Source organism: Crassostrea angulata, chromosome 3 (assembly GCF_025612915.1).
Source record: "Crassostrea angulata isolate pt1a10 chromosome 3, ASM2561291v2, whole genome shotgun sequence".
In the NCBI taxonomy this organism is placed as follows: domain Eukaryota; kingdom Metazoa; phylum Mollusca; class Bivalvia; order Ostreida; family Ostreidae; genus Magallana; species Magallana angulata.
In genome coordinates, this window is record NC_069113.1 from 47,783,116 (window position 1) to 47,809,226 (window position 26,111).

Below are 26,111 nucleotides of genomic sequence, written 5' to 3' on the forward strand. Positions count from 1 at the left end.
ACAAAAAGTTCACGCGTATACACATACATGTAGATTAATTAACCCTATATCCGTTGAACATTATTTGTTAATTAATATTTTGCTGTTATTTAGGGAATAAGGAATCATTCTTAGAGTATTATGAGGTGATCTTTAGGTCAATAAGTGATCAAATTTAACGGATCTTTAAATCAAGATGAAATCGAAGATTTGGAATTATATGATAGGCATAGCATCCAAGTCTCAGTGATTATAATAAATGCAACTCTGTGCTCAGTTTTTTTTTTTTAAAATGGCAACCTGTTCAATCCAACATAATAAATCTTGATCAATAAAGAGTGTTTATTAAGACATTGTTAGAAACATTTTAACAAGAGCTTGGGCTTTGGATAGTTATGTCAAACAGAAATGTGACAAAGGCCCTGCATGGCTAACTCCTTGGTCCCATACAAACTGTGGATCTAAGAACCACGAGCATTATAATGGTACCTGAAGATGAAAGAACGCAGACAAAAGAGCCTGCATAACCACGAACTCGGTGTTACACACGAATACACGAAGGAACTTTGATCATACATACACTGGATATGTCAGAACCTCGAGTATACATGTCCTGCATACAAACTCGTGGTCCCATACAAACTGTGGATCTAAGAACCACGAGCATTATAATGGTACCTGAAGATGAAAGAACCCAGACAAAAGAGCCTGCATAACCACGAACTCGGTGTTACACACTAATACACGCACGAACTTTGATCATACATACACTGGATATGTCAGAACCTCGAGCATACATGTCCTGCATACAAACTCGTGGTCCCATACAAACTGTGGATCTAAGAACCACGAGCATTATAATGGTACCTGAAGATGAAAGAACCCAGACAAAAGAGCCTGCATAACCACGAACTCGGTGCTACACACAAATACAAGGACGAACTTTGATCATACATACACTCTATATGCCAGAACCTCGAGCATACATGTCCTGCATACAAAACTTGTTGGTCCCATACAAACTGTGGATCTAAGAACCACGAGCATTATAATGGTACCTGAAGATGAAAGAACCCAGACAAAAGAGCCTGCATAACCACGAACTCGGTGCTACACACGAGTACACGGACCAACTTTGATCATACATACACTGGATATGTCAGAACCTCGAGTATACATGACCTGCATACAAACTCGTGGTCCCATACAAACTGTGGATCTAAGAACCACGAGCATTATAATGGTACCTGAAGATGAAAGAACGCAGACAAAAGAGCCTTCATAACCACGAACTCGGTGCTACACACAAATACAAGCACAAACTTAGATCATACATATACTGGATATGTCAGAACCTCGAGCATACATGACCTGCATACAAAATCGTTGGTCCATTACAAACTGTGGATCTAAGAACCACGAGCATTATAATGGTACCTGAAGATGAAAGAACGCAGACAAAAGAGCCTTCATAACCACGAACTCGGTGCTACACACAAATACAAGCACAAACTTAGATCATACATACACTGGATATGTCAGAACCTCGAGCATACATGTCCTGCATACAAAACTTGTTGGTCCCATACAAACTGTGGATCTAAGAACCACGAGCATTATAATGGTACCTGAAGATGAAAGAACCCAGACAAAAGAGCCTGCATAACCACGAACTCGGTGTTACACACGAATACACGCACGAATTTTGATCATACATACACTTGATATGTCAGAACCTCGAGTATACATGACCTGCATACAAACTTGTGGTCCCATACAAACTGTGGATCTAAGAACCACGAGCATTATAATGGTACCTGGAGATGAAAGAACCCAGACAAAAGAGCCTGCATAACCACGAACTCGGTGCTACACACAAATACAAGGACAAACTTTGATCATACATACACTGGATATGTCAGAACCTCGAGCATACATGACCTGCATACAAAATCGTTGGTCCCATACAAACTGTGGATCTAAGAACCACGAGCATTATAATGGTACCTGAAGATGAAAGAACCCAGACAAAAGAGCCTGCATAACCACGAACTCAGTGTTACACACAAATACACGCACGAACTTTGATCATACATACACTGGATATGTCAGAACCTCGAGTATACATGACCTGCATACAAAACTGGTGGTCCCATACAAACTGTGGATCTAAGAACCACGAGCATTATAATGGTACCTGAAGATGAAAGAACCCAGACAAAAGAGCCTGCATAAGCACGAGCTCGGTGCTACACACAAATACAAGGACGAACTTTGATCATACATACACTCTATATGCCAGAACCTCGAGCATACATGTCCTGCAAACAAAATTTGTTGGTCCCATACAAACTGTGGATCTAAGAACCACGAGCATTATAATGGTACCTGAAGATGAAAGAACCCAGACAAAAGAGCCTGCATAACCACGAACTCGGTGCTACACACGAGTACACGGACCAACTTTGATCATACATACACTGGATATGTCAGAACCTCGAGTAAACATGACCTGCATACAAACTCGTGGTCCCATACAAACTGTGGATCTAAGAACCACGAGCATTATAATGGTACCTGAAGATGAAAGAACGCAGACAAAAGAGCCTTCATAACCACGAACTCGGTGCTACACACAAATACAAGCACAAACTTAGATCATACATACACTGGATATGTCAGAACCTCGAGCATACATGACCTGCATACAAAATCGTTGGTCCATTACAAACTGTGGATCTAAGAACCACGAGCATTATAATAGTACCTGAAGATGAAAGAACGCAGACAAAAGAGCCTTCATAACCACGAACTCGGTGCTACACACAAATACAAGCACAAACTTTGATCATACATACACTGGATATGTCAGAACCTCGAGCATACATGACCTGCATACAAAATCGTTGGTCCCATACAAACTGTGGATCTAAGAACCACGAGCATTATAATGGTACCCGAAGATGAAAGAACCCAGACAAAAGAGCCTGCATAACCACGAACTCGGTGTTACACACGAATACACGCACGAATTTTGATCATACATACACTGGATATGTCAGAACCTCGAGTATACATGACCTGCATACAAAACTGGTGGTCCCATACAAACTGTGGATCTAAGAACCACGAGCATTATAATGGTACCTGAAGATGAAAGAACGCAGACAAAAGAGCCTTCATAACCACGAACTCGGTGCTACACACAAATACAAGCACAAACTTAGATCATACATACACTGGATATGTCAGAACCTCGAGCATACATGACCTGCATACAAAATCGTTGGTCCCATACAAACTGTGGATCTAAGAACCCCGAGCATTATAATAGTACCTGAAGATGAAAGAACCCAGACAAAAGAGCCTGCATAACCACGAACTCGGTGCTACACACGAGTACACGGACCAACTTTGATCATACATACACTGGATATGTCAGAACTTCGAGTATACATGACCTGCATACAAAACTGGTGGTCCCATACAAACTGTGGATCTAAGAACCACGAGCATTATAATGGTACCTGAAGAGGAAAGAACGCAGACAAAAGAGCCTTCATAATCACGAACTCGGTGCTACACACAAATACAAGCACAAACTTAGATCATACATACACTGGATATGTCAGAACCTCGAGCATACATGACCTGCATACAAAATCGTTGGTCCCATACAAACTGTGGATCTAAGAACCACGAGCATTATAATGGTACCTGAAGATGAAAGAACCCAGACAAAAGAGCCTGCATAACCACGAATTCGGTGCTACACACAAATACAAGGACGAACTTTGATCATACATACACTCTATATGCCAGAACCTCGAGCATACATGTCCTGCATACAAAACTTGTTGGTCCCATACTAACTGTGGATCTAAGAACCACGAGCATTATAATGGTACCTGAAGATGAAAGAACCCAGACAACAGAGCCTGCATAACCACAAACTCGGTGCTACACACGAATACACACACGAACTTTGATCATACATACACTGGATATGTCAGAACCTCGAGCATACATGACCTGCATACAAAATCGTTGGTCCATTACAAACTGTGGATCTAAGAACCACGAGCATTATAATGGTACCTGAAGATGAAAGAATGCAGACAAAAGAGCCTTCATAACCACGAACTCGGTGCTACACACAAATACAAGCACAAACTTAGATCATACATACACTGGATATGTCAGAACCTCGAGCATACATGACCTGCATACAAAATCGTTGGTCCCATACAAACTGTGGATCTAAGAACCACGAGCATTATAATGGTACCTGAAGATGAAAGAACCCAGACAAAAGAGCCTGCATAACCACGAACTCGATGCTACACACGAATACACGCACGAATTTTGATCATACATACACTGGATATGTCAGAACCTCGAGTATACATGACCTGCATACAAAACTGGTGGTCCCATACAAACTGTGGATCGAAGAACCACGAGCATTATAATGGTACCTGAAGATGAAAGGACCCAGACAAAAGAGCCTGCATAACCACGAATTCGGTGCTACACACAAATACAAGGACGAACTTTGATCATACATACACTCTATATGCCAGAACCTCGAGCATACATGTCCTGCATACAAAACTTGTTGGTCCCATACAAACTGTGGATCTAAGAACCACGAGCATTATAATGGTACCTGAAGATGAAAGGACCCACACAAAAGAGCCTTCATAACCACAAACTCGGTGCTACACACGAATTCACGCACGGACTTTGATCATACATACACTGGATATGTCAGAACCTCTAGTATACATGACCTGAATACAAAACTCGTTGGTCCCATACAAACTGTAGATCTAAGAACCACGAGCATTAAAATGGTACTTGAAGATGAAAATACCCAGACAAAAGAGCCTGCATAACCACGAATTCAGTGCTACACACAAATACAAGCACGAACTTTGATCATACATACACTCTATATGCTAGAACCTCGAGCATACATGTCATACATACAAAACTCGTTGGTCCCATACAAACTGTGGATCTAAGAACTACGAGCATTATAATGGTACCTGAAATTGAAAGAACCCAGACAAAAGAGACTGCATAACCACAAACTCGGTGCTACACACGAATACACGCACGAACTTTGATCATACATACACTGGATATGTCAGAACCTCGAGCATACATGACCTGCATACAATATTCCTTGGTCCCATACAAACTGTGGATCTAAGAACCACGAGCATTATAATGGTACCTAAAGATGAAAGAACCCAGACAAAAAAGTTTGCGTAACAACGAAATCGGTGGAACATTGTATATACGAATACACGTACGAACTTTTATCATACTTACACTGGATATGTCAGAACCTCGAGCATACATGACCTGCATACAAAATTGTTGGTCCCATACAAACTGTGGATCTAAGAACCACGAGCATTATAATGGTACCTAAAGATGAAAGGACCCAGACAAAAGAGCCTGCATATAACCACGAACTCGGTGCTACACACGAATACACGCACAAACTTTAATCATACATACACTGGATATGTCAGACCCTCGAGCATACATGACCTGCATACAAAACTCCATGGTCCCATACAAACTGTGGATCTAAGAACCACGAGCATTATAATGGTACCTGAAGATGAAAGAACGCAGACAAAAGAGCCTGCATAAGCACGAACTCGATGCTACACACGAATACACGCACGAATTTTGATCATACATACACTCTATATGCTAGAACCTCGAGCATACATGTCATACATACAAAACTCGTTGGTCCCATACAAACTGTGGATCTAAGAACTACGAGCATTATAATGGTACCTGAAATTGAAAGAACCCAGACAAAAGAGACTGCATAACCACAAACTCGGTGCTACACACGAATACACGCACGAACTTTGATCATACATACACTGGATATGTCAGAACCTCGAGCATACATGACCTGCATACAATATTCCTTGGTCCCATACAAACTGTGGATCTAAGAACCACGAGCATTATAATGGTACCTAAAGATGAAAGAACCCAGACAAAAAAGTTTGCGTAACAACGAAATCGGTGGAACATTGTATATACGAATACACGTACGAACTTTTATCATACTTACACTGGATATGTCAGAACCTCGAGCATACATGACCTGCATACAAAATTGTTGGTCCCATACAAACTGTGGATCTAAGAACCACGAGCATTATAATGGTACCTAAAGATGAAAGGACCCAGACAAAAGAGCCTGCATATAACCACGAACTCGGTGCTACACACGAATACACGCACAAACTTTAATCATACATACACTGGATATGTCAGACCCTCGAGCATACATGACCTGCATACAAAACTCCATGGTCCCATACAAACTGTGGATCTAAGAACCACGAGCATTATAATGGTACCTGAAGATGAAAGAACGCAGACAAAAGAGCCTGCATAAGCACGAACTCGGTGCGTACCAAGGAAGAAACGCGTTTTTTCGCGATAAAACTTTCGCGAATAAACGCGTTTGTTTCGCGAGTAAACGTGTTCGTTTCGCGAATAAATGCATAACTTTTGCGTTATAACGTGTAGCTTTCGCGAATAAACGCGAAACATTTGCGATATAACGCGTAACTTTCGCGGATAAACGCGTAACTTTCACGATTTAACGCGTAACTATCGCGAATCTTTTGCGACAAAACGCGAAACTTCTATATAAATAGTGTCAATCCATTAAGAAATCTAATGAAGAACAATGATTGAAAACAAACACAGTTAATTTTCGATAAATACTTATTATTCAGTATTATTATATCATCCGTTTTACGTTGATTTATCATAAGAAAATTATCTATTTTTATATATAGATATAAATAAATCTAATGAAACTTATACAACTATTAAATGTTAGATGTTCCAAGTAGACATGGAGGTAGAACATCATTTTTCATTTGTTTGCCGACCCTGTACTTGAACAGGCACTGTATAATTATCTTTTTTTAATGTAAAATAAATATAAATTCAAACGTGAAAATCTTTAAAATCTTACTACTGATTGTCAAACGCCATGTGTGATAAATGTAGAGGACGAATTTATGTTATCTAAATTTGAACAAAGTGCCTAAAAAGTATATAATTTAAATTTATTTCAATTCACAAGTTGACTTATTTTTCTGATATAAAGCCGTCAAACTAGACGTTAACTTATGTCGCGGCGATATAACGTATATAACGTTTTGAACAATGATATTCTTTCAATTTGACAGTAATATTTAATGAAACTTTTAATTCGAATTAAAATTGTCATAATGCAAATGTTAAATAATGTATGATAATACAGCACTGATGAGAAAATTAAAAGTGCGATGCATTATGTCGTTTGAAAATTAGCAGTAAGATTTTAAAGATTTCCCAAGATTGAATTAATATTAACTTGTATGAAGTTTATCACATTTATTCATATCTAAATGTATGAAAGATTTTGTTTCATTTAAAACTAAAATGTGTTTGTTTTCAATCTTTGTTCTTCATAAAGGTCTTTGTAAAAAAATGTCAATATTTATAAAAAGTTTCGCGTTTTTTTGCGAAAGTTACGCGTTAAATCGCGAAAAGTACGCGTTTTATCGCGAAAGCTTCACGTTTATTCGCGAAAGTTACGCGTTTATTCGCGAAAGTTTCGCGTTTATTCGCGAAAGTTTCGCGTTTATTCGCGAAAATTTCGCGTTTATTTGCTAAACTAACGCGTTCATTCGCGAATTTTTTATTACCTACGAAAATGAGTTCAATGGGCTTTCGTAGACTACGCAATCGGTGTTTATTTATTTCGCTTGAACCAGCGTCCTTTTGAACTTGTTTTGATGCAAGAAATAGATAGTTACATTCTACTGAAAGTCCAAGGCCTTGTTAAAGTCAAAATGGTTCTAATTTTATAGTTGCTCTGCAATATTGGTCGGGATCGGTGTTCAATGCACATATATTATTTGTTTGTAAACAGCAACCACCAAATGACCATATAAGCTCTCAAATGTTAACCAACTACCAGGACTACTATAAGTGTTTGATTACATGTATAGTATAAGGGATATACACGTACATTTATTAGTATTATACTAGTGGTTCGTTTTTTATAAGGAAGATTGAAATTAAATGTTGACAAATAGCACCACCTGACCGATTATATAAATAGATTATGACGACATACTTTAAATACCCTATTTATATCGATTGCAAACTTGACAATCTATCAAATACCGCATGTGAGGATAGTCTTATTACTGTGTAGAGATGACAGACTTTAAAACTGAAAAAAGTAAGCATGTATACTCTCTCTCTCTCTCTCTCTCTCTCTCTCTCTCTCTCTCTCTCTCTCTCTCTCTCTCTCTTATTTAGTGGACAAACAAATTGCATGTCATTGGTAAAGATTTCATGATTATCTGTACGATATATGTTTTTCGGTGACGTTTCGAACCAATCTCGACACCTTGTTTTCTGGTGTAGTTACAGATCCAGAAAATGTCAGTAATCATTCTGATATTGAATCTAGTGGTTCAACGGAACTTCCTCAAGCTGTTTCCAAGAACAAGGACAAGGTCAGTTTAATCTGTACAAATGTGACTCAATCTAAATCGACCTATTATCTTTTTTTTTTTTACTTAAATTGAGGCATTTAATTTAACCTATCTATCTATTAAATTTGTTCAGAAACCGGAAAGGGAGCTGACCAAAAGTATGTCCTTTTTTTCTTTTACTCGCAAGATAAAACTAGATGCTAGTAATTTTTATGTTACGTGAAGATGAATATTTCGATATTAATTTGAATACGTGCATTTTAGGTTAATGGACAAGGGGTATTGGAATATAGTATATGTTCATAAAAGGGGTTATTCTATTGTGAAGGACGCTCTTCATAAATTGACAAAAAATTCAAAGCGTAAAGAAATCTTCTATTATTACAATAATAAAAAACGATCCGAACTATTGACACTATATGATCAGGATATGTTTGTTTTAATTTCTTATTTGAAAATGATCTAAATCATGGTAGATTCTTTGTAATTTGAGTACTAAAACGGACGCTGAAATGTGTAATGGGATGGAACCTCATCCTTTGTATGCTCGTGTAGGTGAACTATTTCTCCGAGAGTACATGGCAAGGGCGCTGGGACTGCGGCCGCCGCCCAAACAAATCCTATCTACGGTCAACCTTGAAGGAGTGGCCAAATTGATATCAGAGGGAAAGGTCAAAAAGGTCATCACTATGGCAGGGGCGGGTATCTCCACGTGTGAGTAAGAATAAAGTCTTCGGAAGAACACACACACACAGACAGAGACAGACAGAGAATTTTAGTAAAGTAAACCAACAAGTAATTCATTTTTTCCAGCTGCTGGTATTCCTGATTTTCGCTCCAAGGGGACAGGCGTATACTACAATCTCGACCAATTCAATCTTCCCGACCCCCAGGCCTTGTTTTCCATCAGTTACTTCAAGGTCGGTTAAGTCTCACTTATCACGTACGAGTATACCGTAACCTAACTAATATTCGCCGGCGATTAATTTTCACAGATTGCGTAGACCTGTAATTAAATTCATATACCAATAGATCGAGTTACTATGAATGGCATATTACAGGACTGGTACATGTACATGTATGATAAATTGTATATTAACTTTTTTTTCATAAACTACAAACACCCAATATTTTTGCTAATTCATCGAAATCCCGCTCCTCTTGTAAGAACGCTTAATAGTTTACAGTTTATACTATACAGCGTTCGGTAATATTTCTTGCTTTCTACATTTGGAAATGAAAATACATGTAAGAAATCGCAGTAAATTGACTTATTGAAACTGATTTGGTTTCAGGAGAATCCTGTACCGTATTACACAGTGCGGAAAGAGTTACTTCTGGGGAATTACAAGGCAAGTTTATACCCCCTTTGTGGCATTGGAATTTAACATTGACTCATATTAGTTAAAGGTATAGCTTGTTTGTAATAATGAGCTAAAAGATAATCCATTTATTTCATTTTTTTTAATTAGCCTACCCCATGCCATTATTTCATCAGAATGTTGGCAGAGAAAGGCGTCTTACTCAGACACTTCACACAGGTAAGTACAGGTATTTACCATTATTTACTATTATTGCTGAAGTTGAAGAGTTGCGTAGCGTTTCTAGTCTACACGCACTGGCCTATGATATGTTTTTAAAATTATCATGTATATTAATATCAAGTCCTGACACTTTGTGTAGTGGATAATGGGTTGGAATATTTCCCGTGACAAAAGAGGCTTTCATATCCATAAATGTACATGTAGATACGCGGGGGTGTTAAGGAAGCATATGGACAATTTAACGTCTTATTTTGACTGTTATATTAAAAATCGTGAAATTAAATAAATATTTTGAATAAGATCAAAAACTTAGTATTATCCTTTAAAACAGATGTCCGTGCAATAAAATCGGGTAGTACATTACTGCCACATTGGTGCATTATCACGTGACAACTATAAATAGCTTACGTATATTCCTTAACGTAAAATGTGATAGAACAACACTACCCCGCGGTTTCTAAAATAAAATAAACATACCAAGTGAAGGCAAATCATCTCAGTTTAATCAAAACCGCTGCTAGAATTCTATGTTCTTCTTAATTAAATAGTTATTCATCCGGCTCTCGTAAAACCTTCCCAACTTTTATTAGGTTTGCACGGAAAACGGTAAGTTCCATCAAAACAGCACAAAACATGGGATTCTAGCAGCACTTTTCAAATAAAGCATTGATCAAACTAACGATACGTATAAAATTTCAAGTTCAATATATACGGGGTAGTGTTGTTCTAGGCGGATTTTTATATCGTAAACAACGACAGAGGAAAGCCTGGCCGATAAATAAAAGCAAATTTACATACCTTTTAGCGAATGATTGATAAAACTAACTTCTTTCCCAGTATTCTTATGTTCAATTCTCAATAAATCACACCACAATACTTTATTAGAGTTCTTAGATTAGTTATATTTTGACTCTGTTTACAATGCTTTCCGATCAAATTCACACGACATTCAACTTTTAGTCATGACGTCATCAATGTGTAAATCTACGTAATACAAACTAATTTCTGAAAAAAAATTGTCTTCAGTATCTTTTATTAGTTTTTGGTCTACGTTTCGTTGCTTAGATATTTGAATATGTACATAATTAGTAAGATTTGTGATTTCACGGAATAACATGTAACTCAGATTCAATATGCTTCCTTAACACCCCCGCGTAAATATCCTTGTCCATTTATACGTCAGAAATCACAGTTTAAATGTCTATGCGCGCATGTTTGCTCTTTCTTAAAAAAAAAGAGTTGTGGGCGCTTTGCCAAAATATGCTGAACTCTACCAGGAAGTTTGCCAGTATATAAATAGTGCCTGTTTGGGAGGGTAACAGTTGAAATTGACACCCCGAGAAAACCATTGTCAACCGACGCGAAGCGGAGGTTGACAATGGTTTTCGAGGGGTGTCAATTTCAACTGTTATCCTCCCAAACAGGCACTATTTATTTTGTTATACTGAATGTCTTTTTTAAAATTTTAAAGAATATTTTACTGCTTTTATATAGGAATAACGTGAATTCTACAGCGAACCGTACGCGCATAATTTTCGCGCATGTAACATTTTTTAATGTTACCCGTTGCCAAGTGCGTTGCTAACGCTGAGGGTAATAGTAAATATTATTAACTGCGTCTTAACCAATCAGATTTCAGTATTTAACATGAAAGTATAACAATACAAAAGGCTACAGTTGTTAGGTCTACCAATGTATTGCACCTAGATATTTTCTAACGGTAAATCTATCACGGCAGTTACCGGACATCATTCATAGATCATATTTTAGTCAATTAACAAAAAGAGTTTGCATAAATTAGAAAGGTCAATTTATGAAAATTTAATACGTAATTCGACAGTTAGAATTTGTCATCTGACTTGGGTAGGGATCTCTGATCAAAGACCCTCTATGTAGTACCTCCAAACAGTTTTATTAATTCAGCCGTGATTACGGGCATCCATCAGTCAATTAATCAATTGATCACTTTACAGAATATCGATGGCTTGGAGAGGGTTGCTGGGATAGATCCAGATTTGTTAATGGAAGCACACGGATCAAATCAAGTCGGGCACTGTATAGAATGCTCGAAGGAATACACAAATTTGTGGATCAGGGGTCAGTGCATACCTTTAATACTTAACACAGCAGTTTCGTTTTACTTTGCCTGCAGGTTGATCAAACGAAATTAAAATTTTGTTGCGTTGAGAATTTTTATTTTTCACACGGGGAGCGCATGACCCGAGTATTCAAACCTGCGCGCGAAAATATTTCTCTTTGGAGCTTATTATTAGGAATTTTACAGATTGTTTAAAGAGAGACGAAATTCCAAAATGTACTATAGAGTGCTGCACTGGGACAATCAGACCAGGTATGTGTACTTACCTTTTCTACAGTGTACGTGAGGTTATATGCCACCCTGGGTCCAGGCAACAAGCCCATAAACTGAGACCCCTTGACCCAAGACAGACGAACAGACAGCGTGATTATGATGAAGTAGGCCGCAACTATTTTTTTCTCCTCTACTGTTTTGTTGTTTATTTTCATATTTTGAGTCGAACTTTTCAAAAGATCGTTAGATAAAACAATATTCAAACTATTTGAAGATGTACACGTAAAATATACTAGTACACATAGATAATTATATTTATTTGATAAAATATCAAAACAAGACGACTCCAGTGTAGTATGACCTTTCTGTTGGCAGATACCGTCTTCTTTGGCGAACCCCTCCCCAAGAGATTTTCGGAACTCGTGGACCAGGTATCAGTTGATTTAAAAAAATTACGGATTTTTATTCTTTAGTAATTGATACTTCACAGCATAGCAAATAATATCTAAAACTTTAAGGTATACCTGATAAGTAATGTTTGACCACTTAACTTAATTTTTATTACGATATGCATGAATTCCTAACTAATCTATCTCCATGGAAAACTTTAATTAGATTTACATACCGGGTAATTTATTTATTGTTTTTGAAATTTCATATCTATATAAAGTATTTCGCATAATTCTGTTGGATGCAAATATTTGCAGGATTTCGAACAGTGTGACTTGCTGATTGTTCTTGGAACGTCTTTAAAGGTTCAGCCATTTGCCAGTTTGATAATCAAGTACGTGTTTATAACTTTCACCCCATGACTCTTATATCTAAAGATTTTGGCCACAATGCAAACCACTAGAACTTTGAATATTCATCACAACCAGCTGGAGAGAGAGAGAGAGAGAGAGAGAGAGAGAGAGAGAGAGAGAGAGAGAGAAAGAGAGAGAGAGAGATTTTTAATCAAAGCAACATGCATAAGAAATCTCGGTGACTCCATCTTTTTCTGCGTTGACTTTACAGGGTTCCTGAGGAAACGCCCAGACTGTACATCAATTTAGAGAAAAACGCGTCAGAGGCGGTGCGTAATCACTTCAATTCTTCTTCTATCTCTATGCTTTCACTTTTGTCAAAATATAAAAAATTCTGTAAAGATTAATTAAAACTAAAAAAAAAATATATTCTTTCTATTGTTTTCTTGATTTTAGAAACATCCCCTTACTATTTTGGTGTTTGGCGGTGGATTTAAATTCGATGACGAAGATAATTACCGGTGAGTATACTCTCTCTCTCTCTCTCTCTCTCTCTCTCTCTCTCTCTCTCCAAGATAGTATCAAGTGTATCCCATTTGATTGTAGGGATGTGTTTCTTGAGTCTGCGTGTGATGATGGCTGTACCAGGTTAGCGGAACTTATAGGCTGGAAAGTAAGTTACATCACGTGACACCGATATCTTTACATATTGTATCTATTTACTATATGTATATACATTGTCGAATTTTTTGCAGTTGTAGATTTAGGATTTTTCAGAGGGGACAGGGGATTGTTCAATGTCTCGGTTTCTTATAAATTTTCTATCATGTAAATTAACTAACTCTCCCAAATTTCGAAGGCGGGTCGGGACCTCGGCCACACCCCTTTCTAGATCCACAAATGTTGTGATTTATGTGTAGTGTTTGTTTTAAATTTTTAAAAATTCCACAATATATTCTGATTCAATTAAAAAACAAATCGTCTGCAAGTCGTCATTTTATATGTATTTATACGTATTTGTGTTAAATAGGATGAGTTAACAAACCTCGTGGCATCTGAGCATGCTCGGCTCGATAAAGAGTTTTTAGAGGAAGCACAAAAAGAAGCCACGGAACTTCCGACGCAAATGTCCCATCAATTATCAATAAAAGCCGATACAAAAGTACCAGCCAATCAAATTCCGATGAAAACCAATCCCAGAGAATCACCCAAGCAGAAACCGTGCCATACAGAAAAGAAAGCAGAGATATCCAAAGCAACAATTACTTCTGTTTCAGCCTCGGGATCATCCAACCAAAAACCAGGCAATGACAAAAAGAAGCAACAAACCAAACTCTCCACAAAACATATGAAAACTAAAAAATGATATGGTTTTGTGGGAGAATTTCCAAATATTTTTGCTTGATAAGCAAATTTAAGGAAGGCACTTTACTTTGAGTTCGCACTCAGTATATTCATGCATCTTTTCATAGACAAACCTTTTCTGTGCATGAAAAGCAAACGGAATCGCCAATGGGCAATAACAGATCTAGAGCTGCAAAGAAATGACATTCGTTTAAATATTTTTGAATATATGTTTACTTACTGTTTATTCGAATGCCTTCAAAATATAATTTTTACATCATAAGATCATGCTGTATATTTAAACAAAAAAATGCTTTCTTTGGTAATTTATTCGGGATATGAAGGTAGCGACATTGCAGAAAAAATACAAATTTTTTCTGCAATGATCGCTACCTTCATTACCCGAATGAATCATCAAAGAAAGCATTTTATTGTTTATATTAACATCTTTCTTTTAGCCAATTGATAAATTGATTATGAAAAGTAAGTAAAATTCACTAAATTACTGTTAATGTACGTAAGTACGTTAACTAAAAGAAACAGCCAAATTGTCTCCTGTGAGACTTTGAGTCTGACGTCGTCTTGAATATTTCGTGCAGTTCGTGATTTTTCCTAGGTAGTTGTAGGTCTCGACCAATCGATAAACTGGGCGTGTCAAGTTTGGTCCCGTCACTTTCTTGTCAGTTTCAGCCGCTGTAGATTTCGACCAATCAATAAACGGGGCGTGTAGATTTCAATATGGCTGTTTCTATAGAGCTATGAATTAACTATATGTTTCCGTAAGAAAAAGAGGGAATAATACTTGGTAGATGTAAATATATCTTCGTGAACTTGATCGAAATAATTTTAGCGGCATGGAAAACAACAGAAAGCTTGGGCAGTCCTAATACTACATTCCGTACATGTAACATTGGTGTTTATACGGGTTATGAAGGAACTGATCATTGCAGAACAGTTTTGCTTGTATATCCTTCTTTTCCACTTTAATCTCTAAAAGTGGCATTGTGTACTAATAATACATACAAATGTACTTAGAATCTGATGCAAATATAACTCAATAATATCATAAAATTAATACTTTTGTGTTCCAATGACTTAATTTTATAATTTTTATTGGTTCTTCGATTATTTTCAAATATGCAACTTTCATGGAAAATAAATTATTGAGATAAATTTACAGATACTGAGTATAATTCCCCTCTATTTCTTACGAAACCTAAGGCGACTAAAACTGACAGGAAACTGACAGAACTGAAATCTAAACGCCCGGTTTATCTGCACGAAATGATCATGATGATGTCAGACTGAAATTCCCATAGCTGTTTCTTTTAGCTAACGTACTGATGTACAGTAACAGTAATTTATTGAATTTTACTTACTTTTTACAATCTATTCGTTAATTAAAAAAAAAAAGATGTAAAAATAAACAATAAAATACTTTCTTTGATTATTTATGCGGATTACGAAGGTACTGTTCATTGCAGAAAAAATTACATAACCCGCGTTAACGTTAGCGAGTTGCGTTTTTTTTAACATGAAATATCGCCACCTTCATATCCTTGTAGTAGTAGCATCTTATTTAAAAGATATTCCATTTTTTCTTCACATATTGTTAAGTTAAACATTGAGCTCCTTAGCGACAGACATCGGACAAATTTGGGGCATCAATTTAACCCAAAGGGACACAAAATGAACCCAAAAGGACTCGGGAAAATTCCAAAAGGAGCATAAAATGAATTTATAGATTTCTAATAGTACGGGGTTTTTGGTTTTTTTTTACTATGATTACACATATTTCAAATTTTATACGGAAACTAACAGGGAGATCTTCTCCAATCTGAAAACACATGCAACAGAATTAGAAATTTATTGATCAGTTCTTTGTGATACATGCATTACAACCTATGAGGATGAATGGGTTAAGTACATCTTAAATCGAATTATGCCATATGATATAATTCACTTCTACAAACATAAAGCAAGTAAAGAATTTGCATTTTTTACTAATGCAGTAAATGAATCGGCTCACGATTTCAACAATCGCTCAAAATACATATCAGTAACTGACTGTTATTAGTGGGATTGCAATTTCCTGCTAAAAACATTTGAGAAGTTGCAATATTGTGCAAGCATTCGACGAATTAATATTTAATATTTTAGAAATATTAGATGTTATGTTATCATTGGTTATATGTCACGAATATCATTATGAAAAAGATTGTCATAAAAAGCGGTCGGAAATGTTGACTTGGAAATCCCGCCACATTGTCAAATGACCTTGGGATGTCGAGCCCGATTGGTTTACAAATGAGAAAATAGTGCACAGTCTTTTTCTATAGGCGTCTCACCAAATACTTTGATAAAATATCACAGTAATTTGATTATTTTATTGAATATAACGTTGATCAAGGTCCATATATAACAATATATCAATGTGTTCTGCGGAATATATCAAGTTTTAAAATCCCTACGCAATTTCCTGGTGCTGTCTCCTGAACGAAAAGAGAACCAGTTTAAAAGACTTCGCCCATCACTCTATCCAAAGACGAACTGTATATGGTAAGGATTATTTCTTGTTTGTTTTTAATGAGTTGTCGGTCAGTGGTATTTTTATTATTACATCTTTTGATTAATTTGATATTTTATCCTTATAAATTGTATTTGCGTTTCCTTTTTGTTTATTGGCAAGTACGATTTAGCTTCACTCTTTCTGTCTTTGGACGCCATCTTTTCTCTCTTTCCATTCTCCCGAAAACAAAAATAGATGATCAAAACATGAAATTCGTGAAAGGGGACTGTATTTATTTGTTTCTGTTGTTTGAAAAGCATCAAAATCATATGAACCTTTTAACGTGACTTAATATAAATGCAGTCTTTGTCATAAAAAACTGGATGATGTTATCCAGGGGCGGATCTCAACGTTTAGAAAATTACATATTCTTAACCAAAATTGATCATCGATACAATGCGACATTTTAAATATTGTAGACTAGAAATGATTTTAAATAGTAGGATAATTGCCCATGATGAATTAATCATGAGTTTAATTTCTATAATATTATGAAAAAAACCCATATTTGCTTCAAACCTTAAACAGTTAACTGTTGACAGCATGTTTTCCACTCCAATGAGGCCACAAAATGCACAATACAATTATTTACAGATAACATGCCACAATGGACAGTGTCCCTGGACGAGATTTCCCATACCTTCACCATGACACAAACTTCTGTTCATCTCCAGACATGGAGGAGAGACCGACCTCAATGACCTACCCATATTTACCTAACCCAGGCCAGTTTCCCAGCTCACATCCAGGTATTTCAGTCAGTTGATTCCTTGATGATAAGATTTTCTCCTTTTTTCTCTTTCAGCTTTAACTAAAATGTAAATATGATGTTTGGTGTTTTTTTTTGATTTGGTGTCTAGTAGGGGAATGGTGAAAACTTTTAATGACATAATTAACAAAAGACATTGATATACATGTATAGTTAAGTATACATCGTCTTTGAATACACATTCATAGATATACCAGTATATATAACTGTGGATAGATATTTTATGATTTAGATTTTTTTCTTATCATTTCAGGACCGGAATTTCCATATCAGCGTTATGATGCCTCGCAGAACCTGGATGCAGTTAGGTCTACCCCTAACCCTCCTCCCCCACTTCTGTTCCCCCACACTTCAGAGGCCCTCAAGGAGGGTCCACCTACATCCCAGCTCAGTAATCTGGCTCACACTAAACTAGTCCCCAGCAACACTGGTGGCATCGACCTGAGCTCTTCGTCTTTGCAGGGAACTCATCTGAAGCCTGGAGCTCTTGTAGGGGGAATCCCTCCCTGCTCCCTCTCCGACAATCAGATAAAGTCTTCTCCCTGTTACAGCCCCTACTTCGGAGGCTTTCACAATCATCAAAATATGCAACAATCTCAGATTAACCAGCTAACAGAGGGCCTCTCCTATCTTCAACAGACAAGACATTTTGCAGAAGAAGTATTCTCATCCCACCATACTGGTGAAAATCTATCATATGGTCCAGGAAGGTCACTCCAAGGTCATTCTAAAAACAATGTTGATCTAGGATCTTGTCACGACAGGTCCGGTTCAATGGCTTTAGGAAGCATGGCTTCTAAAGAAAAGAGTCATTCCTCAAACTTTAGGATCAATGCAGATGCTTTCACCAAAGAAGTAGCTCACAATGGAATGGCAGACAGTCGGAAGTCAGTAGCAGCCAAAGTGTCTGATATGAGAGGACACCCTGGGCATACCACCCAACAGAATAAACCTTTACAGAATGTATCAAACCCCACTCAAAGGAGTCCTTCTAATAACAAAGTAAAATTTCTATTAAAAGGAAATCTTGGGAGACCTTATCCACTGCTGATTAACAACCCCAAACCATTTATAGACTTTTCATTTGAACCTTTCTACCAGTATGACGCAAGTTTGATTGGTGAGGATGTATATGGAATGGAATCCGGTACTCACAGTACATGGCCATATCATGAATCCAGGCGAAGATTTCCAAGACATATGAACCTCCCTGGAGGGCACTCTAATACCTCTTTCAGTGAAGCAGAGGAGGAAGATGTGTCTGCGAATCCACTGGATTTTCTGAGGGATTTTGTTTTGAATGAAAAAGGACAGCTAAATAACAGTGATCTCAAAAAACTCAAGCAGAAGCTAAACCAGCCATACGCAATAACCTCTCCGAGCTTTAACAGGGCAGCAGCTCGTGCTGTCATGACAACCACTGTTGCTGACAATGCTACCATGGTAACCATATCCATTGCAAATAAAAAGCAAGGACAGTCTAATTCAACAAGCACTGTTGATTCTGGTACTCAAAATGTAATTCCGTCTGCTGGTGGGAGCAAGGTTTCTAAAGATCTCTTTGATGCAAGAAATGAAGAAAAAGAAAACCAAAACCAATCCAATGCAACCAATCGGAACTCAGACCAAAGTTCAGGAGAGGACAACAAGGATAGGTTAGAAATAAATATCCGCATTGATGACTCTCAGTTAGTACAACACGGTGATCAGAAACGTTGGCAGTGTCATCTGTGTGAGAAGTCCTACACCACCAAACACAATCTAGTCACCCACATTTTGGACCACAACGGTATCAAGCCCCACTTGTGTATGGTGTGTGGAAAGTATTTCAAACAGTTGAGTCATTTGAACACCCATATGCTGACACATGATAATATCAAACCTCACGTCTGCTCAATCTGTTCCAAAAGTTTCACACAAGTGTCACACCTCAAAAGACATCAGGCTGTGCACCTCTCAGAGGACCGGCCTCATAAATGTGACGCTTGCGGACGGTCGTTTGTTTTTCCCGGAGAGCTACGATTACACAAAGAGAAACATGAAAAAGGAGAGGAAAATCGGTGCACTGAATGTAGTGAAGAATTCAATACAGTAAGAGCCCTAAAGCTTCACATGGGGTACCATGACAATTTCCAAAGTCTTATGTGTAAATATTGCAACAAAGTTTTTCGGTATCCAAGTCAACTTAAAGATCACCTCTTGACTCATGAGGGAGCAAGGCCGTATATATGTACAGAATGTGGAATGGACTTTCTTAAAGTAATTATGTTTAATTGCCTCTATAGTATAGGAAACAGATTATAGATAGTCATCTTTTGATAATACATGTAGGTGAACCAGTTTTAAAACAGCTATTATAACTATTGTGCTCAATAATATGCATGAATGATATCCTTAGATGTAATTTCAGGAACATCACTTGAAAGCTCATGAGTACACACACAGCGGGAAGAAGCCCTGGGAATGCCCCCATTGTGGGAGGTGCTTCAACCAGAAGGCCAACATGCAGCGCCATCTGTTGATTCACAACGCAGAGCGTAAATTTAAGTGTGAAACTTGCGGGAAGACATTCACGCAGCCACAGACTCTCAAGGCCCACATGGTGGTCCATGCAGACAAGAAACCACACGAGTGCCATATCTGTGGTAAGGAACAAATAAGTGGTCACTGTCGGCATTTGTTGCCTATCTTTAAGGTATCCCACTCCTCAATGTTCTTGTATCAAGAATTTCTGGAGAAGTATATCATTGAAATATGTAGACAAAACACAATTAAAAAATACAAAGATAATGGGAGGTCAGTGTTCATTCCTCTGAGTTATGGCCAAATTAATTTGACCTTTTTGCATCTAAAATGCAATTTTAGCCTGATTAGGATTTGTTTTTAGTATTTTTGATTAGCAAACTTTTTTCTAGAAATATTGTTTTTAATTAAGAACAATGGTCACACTGAATAGAGGGATTACGAAAAAAATTGTACGAAGCTGCATGAATTTTTGTGTGACCTTTCTGCACTAAAAATAGACAATTTCTATCAAGGAATGAATTCAATATTTGTTTTATACGATATAAAATGGTTTGGGGCAGTTTATGCTTCATAAACCGTGAAGCGGTTTATAAAAAAGCGTAAACTGTTTCAAACCATTTTATATCGTATAAAACTAATAAGTATTGAATTTGTTGCTTATAATTTAATTTTTTTACTCTTCATTGTAGATAAAAAAGGTCATCTGACCTAAAAAAAAATTTGGCCTAAAAAAGTTCAGACATTTTCTATATATTTGCATGATTTTATGCTAAATGTCTATCACTCTCTCAAAATTAAGTTTTGTACAAGTCACATGGGACCTATAGAACATGTCACAAACCTATCAAACATTAGAAATGTGAATAATGAATTAAGTATAATAAAGAGAAAAGTATACTGAAAATGAGTAAAATTGCTTGTTTCTGTCATTTTTGACTAAAAAACCTTCCGCACGAGAAAATAGTTCCCCCAAAAACTTGTTTGTTTCTTCAATTCAAAAGGATTTTCTTTATGAATGATGTGTAATTATGAAATGATGATCTTTCTGTGAGGTTTAAATTAATAAATCATATTCCTTTAAAACATAATGAACATTTGCGTAATGAAATCAAAATGTGAGGAGTGAGATACCTTAAGTCAAACTTTACCAATGCATGTGTAGAAGTTCAAAGATGGCATATGAGTTTTTTATTACTTCTGATACACATGCACAGTAGTTTTCAAACAAATAAAAAAAATCAAGATAACCATAGCTTGATACAGTAAAACATGGTTAAAGCGAACACTCTTATAATAAATTGACACTTACAGCGAAGTAATTTTCATTTCCAGAGACTGAAATATATGTTGTAACCTTGATGGATATAACGATTACGCTTATAACGAAGCAACGTTGCCCATCTATGGCACTTTGTTTTAATAGTGTTTTACCGTTACTGGTATTTTGATTTTGTTAATCAGATCGTTTAACCAGTATTCAATTATCTGGTTGTTTCTTTGTTATTGACAAGCATTCAATTAAAGATTGTTTATTTCGTATATTCATTTGTCATATTGTTTTTGCAGGTAAACAGTTTGGTCGACTTCACAATCTGCAAGGTCACATACATATGCACACAAACTCCAAGCCCTATGTCTGTTTCTGTGGCAGCTCTTTCACACTGAGAGGTACACTTATAATTTTTTTTTATTTTGATCAAACTCTGATAAATATGTATTAAAGATGTTCATGATACATGAAGAGATAGTGATAACCCATAGACATTCATTCTTAGATTATTTGTTCTCCCAAAGATAATGGGTACGCATTTTTGTAAAAGACTAACATGTCATATTTTTTGTGTCAATTTGAATATATTTTAGTATGAGAAAGTTAATGATTTGCTTTGATATGAAGCATTAAAAAGGTTGAATATAATCATACTACTTTGCGAGTTACCGTAAATTCCTTTTTTCAAGTTCATCAAAAACAAGACATTTATCAAGAATGTAAATCCCATAAAACAAACCTCTTCAATGAATGACAAATAGTGATGAATACCCAAAGTTAAAATATTTTACATGTAAATATTTTAGTGTGATGTATATCCACAATTTTTTTGGTGCCTGTCCTTGAATGCTAATTTTTTTACCATCAGGTCATACCGGTCATCATTAACAACTTCAATATTTATCAGTAACTATGATATTTACATTGTGTCCTCTCATGATAAATGAAATTAAGTGACTGTGTATATGTCTCAAAATCAAATATTTGTGAATACAAGAATAGTTGATAAATTTAATGCCAGCCTGTTACTTAGTGGAAATGTTGTGTATAGTGGTTTCCCCTTCCATTATACTGCCCATCTGTCACTATATCCCTTACTCAAAACATTTTTGATTTATTGCATTCAGCTCTGTTTTACAAATCAAGATAAATTGACATATGTGAGAATCTACCAGGCTTTTTATTCCCCCTTGGACTTTTTTGATTTTTAAACATATGGGAATTTTGCTTTATCAAAGATCTATTCAAATAAGAAATACCAAATATTTAGAGTTTTTATGATATGTAGCTATATAGTAAAATACCTATCTACCCGCAGAAATAAAGTTGGTTCTTATCTGTGGGTGTGAACTTTTAATGAACGATAAAAACTCTCAACTGTGACTCAGTCTCTATAGATTTTATAGGGTCTTCAAGTTTAACGATGTAAGACTCCAAACTACAGAATTAGAACATGGCATTTCTAATATTCCATTGAATTTTGAAGTTAATTGCACTTACTAGTTTTATTTTCTGTCAACATGATATTTATGTCACACAGAAGTATCAGCCTGTTTTAACTCTCCTCACCATTCTGTCAGCAGTAAATTCAAGATGTTTTCCAGATACAGTGTACTAATGATCAGACGAAATTAAAATTTTAGAAACAAACAATCTATTTCTAAATGTATGACAGCATTCTCACACTATTGATACTAGTAGTATAGATTTGATAGGACCTAGTTGTTATTATTTCTGATGGTAATCTATCATCATTATTTATTAATTAATTTTTTTTGTGTCAGGAAATTTGAACCGCCATAAAAAAGTGAAGCATGGACTGAATGAAAGCACGGAGAATTTGGAGGAGGAAGCAGTCAGTTTTCTGAGTGAGCTCAGCGACAGGACGAGGCCTGAGTCCGAGGTCAAAACAGAAGGACACAAGTCCAGTATCCCAGACACATTTTTATCAGACTCCGATGAAGAAAAGGATTCTGACCAAAGTAACTCTAAGTCCCCAAGGAAAGCCCGAAAGTCAATCCCCCGAAAATATACGTACAAACGAAGGTCACAAGCAGAACCTTCCAATGTCAATTACTCAGAAGACGAGGATGATGAAGATGATGAAGAAGAAGGGGAGGAGGAAGCTGAAATGCTACAGAAAAGCCCAGAGAAGAAAAAGAATCTGCGAGTGAAGAGAAAGAGATTCGAGCCGGAACGAGTGTATGCCTCCGAGGATGAACCTGAAGAATCAGGTGACGAGGATGATGATTATGACCCGAGTCAGGACTCTGATAGCATGGCAGGGAAAAAGCGAAGAGTGTGACCACAGAATGTTTAACAGACTCCCACAAACTCAGTCTCTCTCTGACTCTAACAAGCTAACACTGACTCAAAGTGTCTCTCTCTCTCGACCAAAACTAGTATTATATGCACGTTTGTATGCAGTTTGTGACCTAATTTACTCCAGGAAAATTCCCAATCACATTAATGGGGGAACAACCAAAAAAGGCAACAAGTGCAAAGATATTGTACTTTTATTTACAAATTCTATTTTTCTTTGAAAATAACCAAAAATATGTGTATTAGAGCACCAAATATGACTTTTGTTATCACTTTATTTAGATTTTTTGCAGAGGTTAGACAAATAGTATTGGTATTTTAGTTATGTTCAAACATGTTTTGCCTCAGTGTCAAATCAACAAGGAGTGGATGTTATTATTTATGAAAATCTGACGGATGTTAGAGAATTATTGGTGCTTGTTTCTAGTTGTAGGGACAACCATGTATTTTAATTTATTTCCTGTGTGGTTCTGCAAAAACCACATGGGCATCATTTACTTAACATTTGTATTTTTTTGTTTTTTTTGTAACAAGGTTACAGTCAATACAGTGTATCCAACTTTAGTTTGCATTGTCAATCAAATAGATTCCTTATTAAAGTTGACGTTGATATAGATCTTTTTTTTCTCTAAAATAAACAAATTAAACAGAACATGAATCATCCCCTGTCAAAAGCCAAACAATGCCCATCAATGTTTAAAATAAAAATCTGAGAAGACAATGCTGTGGTGTTTTCACAGAAACTTCCGAATCCAGTACATGTACATTTTTTAACATCTTCATCATAATTCTGTTCTTTAAAAGTGTAAAGAATTTTACAGTATTAGTCTTTATACTCTGAAGATGGCTTTATTAAACATAATAAGTGAAGAAGAAAATACTTATGACTTTTCTATACACAATAAGCTGCCTCTATTACATCTTCACGATGCCTAAAAAAAAACAATAAAAATTGTCAAAGAAAATACTGTATGTCAAGCTAAATATCCTTCTTTAACTTCTAACCGCATTGGAAAATTCAGAAGTATGATATGATCGCACAAGAACAATCCCTTGCTGATTTGAATCGGAAGTACCAGCGCAACATGTAAGGGTTGCTTGTGAGCGCGAGTGGAACATCACATAGACAGTGGTCCAGTGGTGATGTCATCCCAACACCCGCGTCACCGCCATCTCTCCATCAATTAACGATCGCAAGGTGTGTACATCCTTACCTGGTGATCCTAATTGTCTATAGGTAAAGGTATTTAAAAAATTTCATGTAGACAGAGTACGTTTATCTTCCTGCAAACGCAATCATGTACTCTCTCTCTCTCTCTCTCTCTCTCTCTCTCTCTCTCTCTCTCTCTCTCTCTCTCTCTCTCTCATGCGTGTTACATTTCAGATAGTCTTCAAAGCACATATAGCTGGTCTAGGCATGATGAGAAATAGCATTGATTATAGTAGTTTTTTTTAACTTTTGTTCTTTCTTGATTTTATTTTATGGAAAGCAAACAAAAAGTCGTGCATTTAGTTGGATCTGTTTGCCTTCCATATGATACTTTTTAACCCTTTTAGACTTGGACTTAGATATTATGTCCCCGATGTTGTCAGAGTCCTTTGACGGTCAACTCTATTCCTTCTCTGGCCTTTACCTCTGACTTGACCTTCTACTTGAAGTCTTTGTCTTGTACAGTTCAAAAGACACTGATAATTTAAAGGTCACCGACAGACAGACGGACAAAGCGATAGAAAAATACTGACTGTATTATAAATGGGAAGCTGTTTAAGATATACTCTCTGAAGATAATTAAGGTTAAAGTGTTTTGTAAGTTTTACCATGTAATTAAACGAAGTCATTTCAGGAAGCCGTTGTTTGTTACATAAAAGTGACATTTATTGGTGATATAGACTAAATACCTACAAGTTAATGATTATGTTATGGGACAGATGTGTGTAATTCTCCGAGTGATTGGACGAAAATGTATTAATGCGTATGGTTCTCACACAAAGCCACCATCTCCAAGAAATCAGAGAATCAGCTTTTTAATAAACCCCAAAACCAACAAATAAACATTGTGGTATCAATTAATTTGTGTCATAAAACTGAACGAGATTAAAAAATCGAGAGTTGTATCATTACCGAGGTCAAGACTCGAGGTGAATGCGTTGTTTAATTAGTGCGAGGGTGTGAAATTAAGTA

At 36.4% G+C, this 26,111-nt stretch overlaps 2 protein-coding genes across 3 annotated transcripts; both read left to right on the forward strand.

The window, feature by feature from the left end:
• The first annotated feature begins 7,982 nt into the window (after positions 1–7,982).
• Positions 7,983–15,548, forward strand: LOC128176374 (NAD-dependent protein deacetylase sirtuin-2-like). Its single transcript, XM_052842651.1, has 15 exons — positions 7,983–8,272; positions 8,461–8,552; positions 8,665–8,689; positions 9,087–9,245; positions 9,345–9,451; positions 9,827–9,883; positions 10,004–10,072; positions 12,049–12,172; positions 12,360–12,425; positions 12,762–12,817; positions 13,094–13,170; positions 13,401–13,458; positions 13,586–13,650; positions 13,736–13,802; positions 14,160–15,548. The coding sequence occupies exons 1-15, from the start codon at positions 8,248–8,250 to the stop codon at positions 14,493–14,495; spliced, it is 1,383 nt and encodes a 460-aa protein (XP_052698611.1). The 5' UTR covers positions 7,983–8,247; the 3' UTR covers positions 14,496–15,548.
• A 240-nt stretch (positions 15,549–15,788) lies between these two features.
• LOC128176373 (uncharacterized) lies at positions 15,789–24,539 on the forward strand. Of its 2 annotated transcripts, XM_052842649.1 has the most exons (6): positions 15,789–17,032; positions 17,637–17,791; positions 18,065–20,070; positions 20,222–20,456; positions 21,904–22,005; positions 23,392–24,539. In XM_052842649.1, exons 2-6 carry the CDS (start codon positions 17,650–17,652, stop codon positions 23,910–23,912), a joined length of 3,006 nt encoding a protein of 1,001 aa, XP_052698609.1. In that variant the 5' UTR covers positions 15,789–17,032; positions 17,637–17,649; the 3' UTR covers positions 23,913–24,539. The 2 variants fall into 2 exon arrangements, with proteins under 2 accessions (XP_052698609.1, XP_052698610.1); XM_052842650.1 differs by lacking the exons at positions 21,904–22,005; positions 23,392–24,539 and adding an exon at positions 20,507–20,622 and having other exon boundaries at positions 20,222–20,474.
• The last annotated feature ends 1,572 nt before the right edge of the window (positions 24,540–26,111 follow it).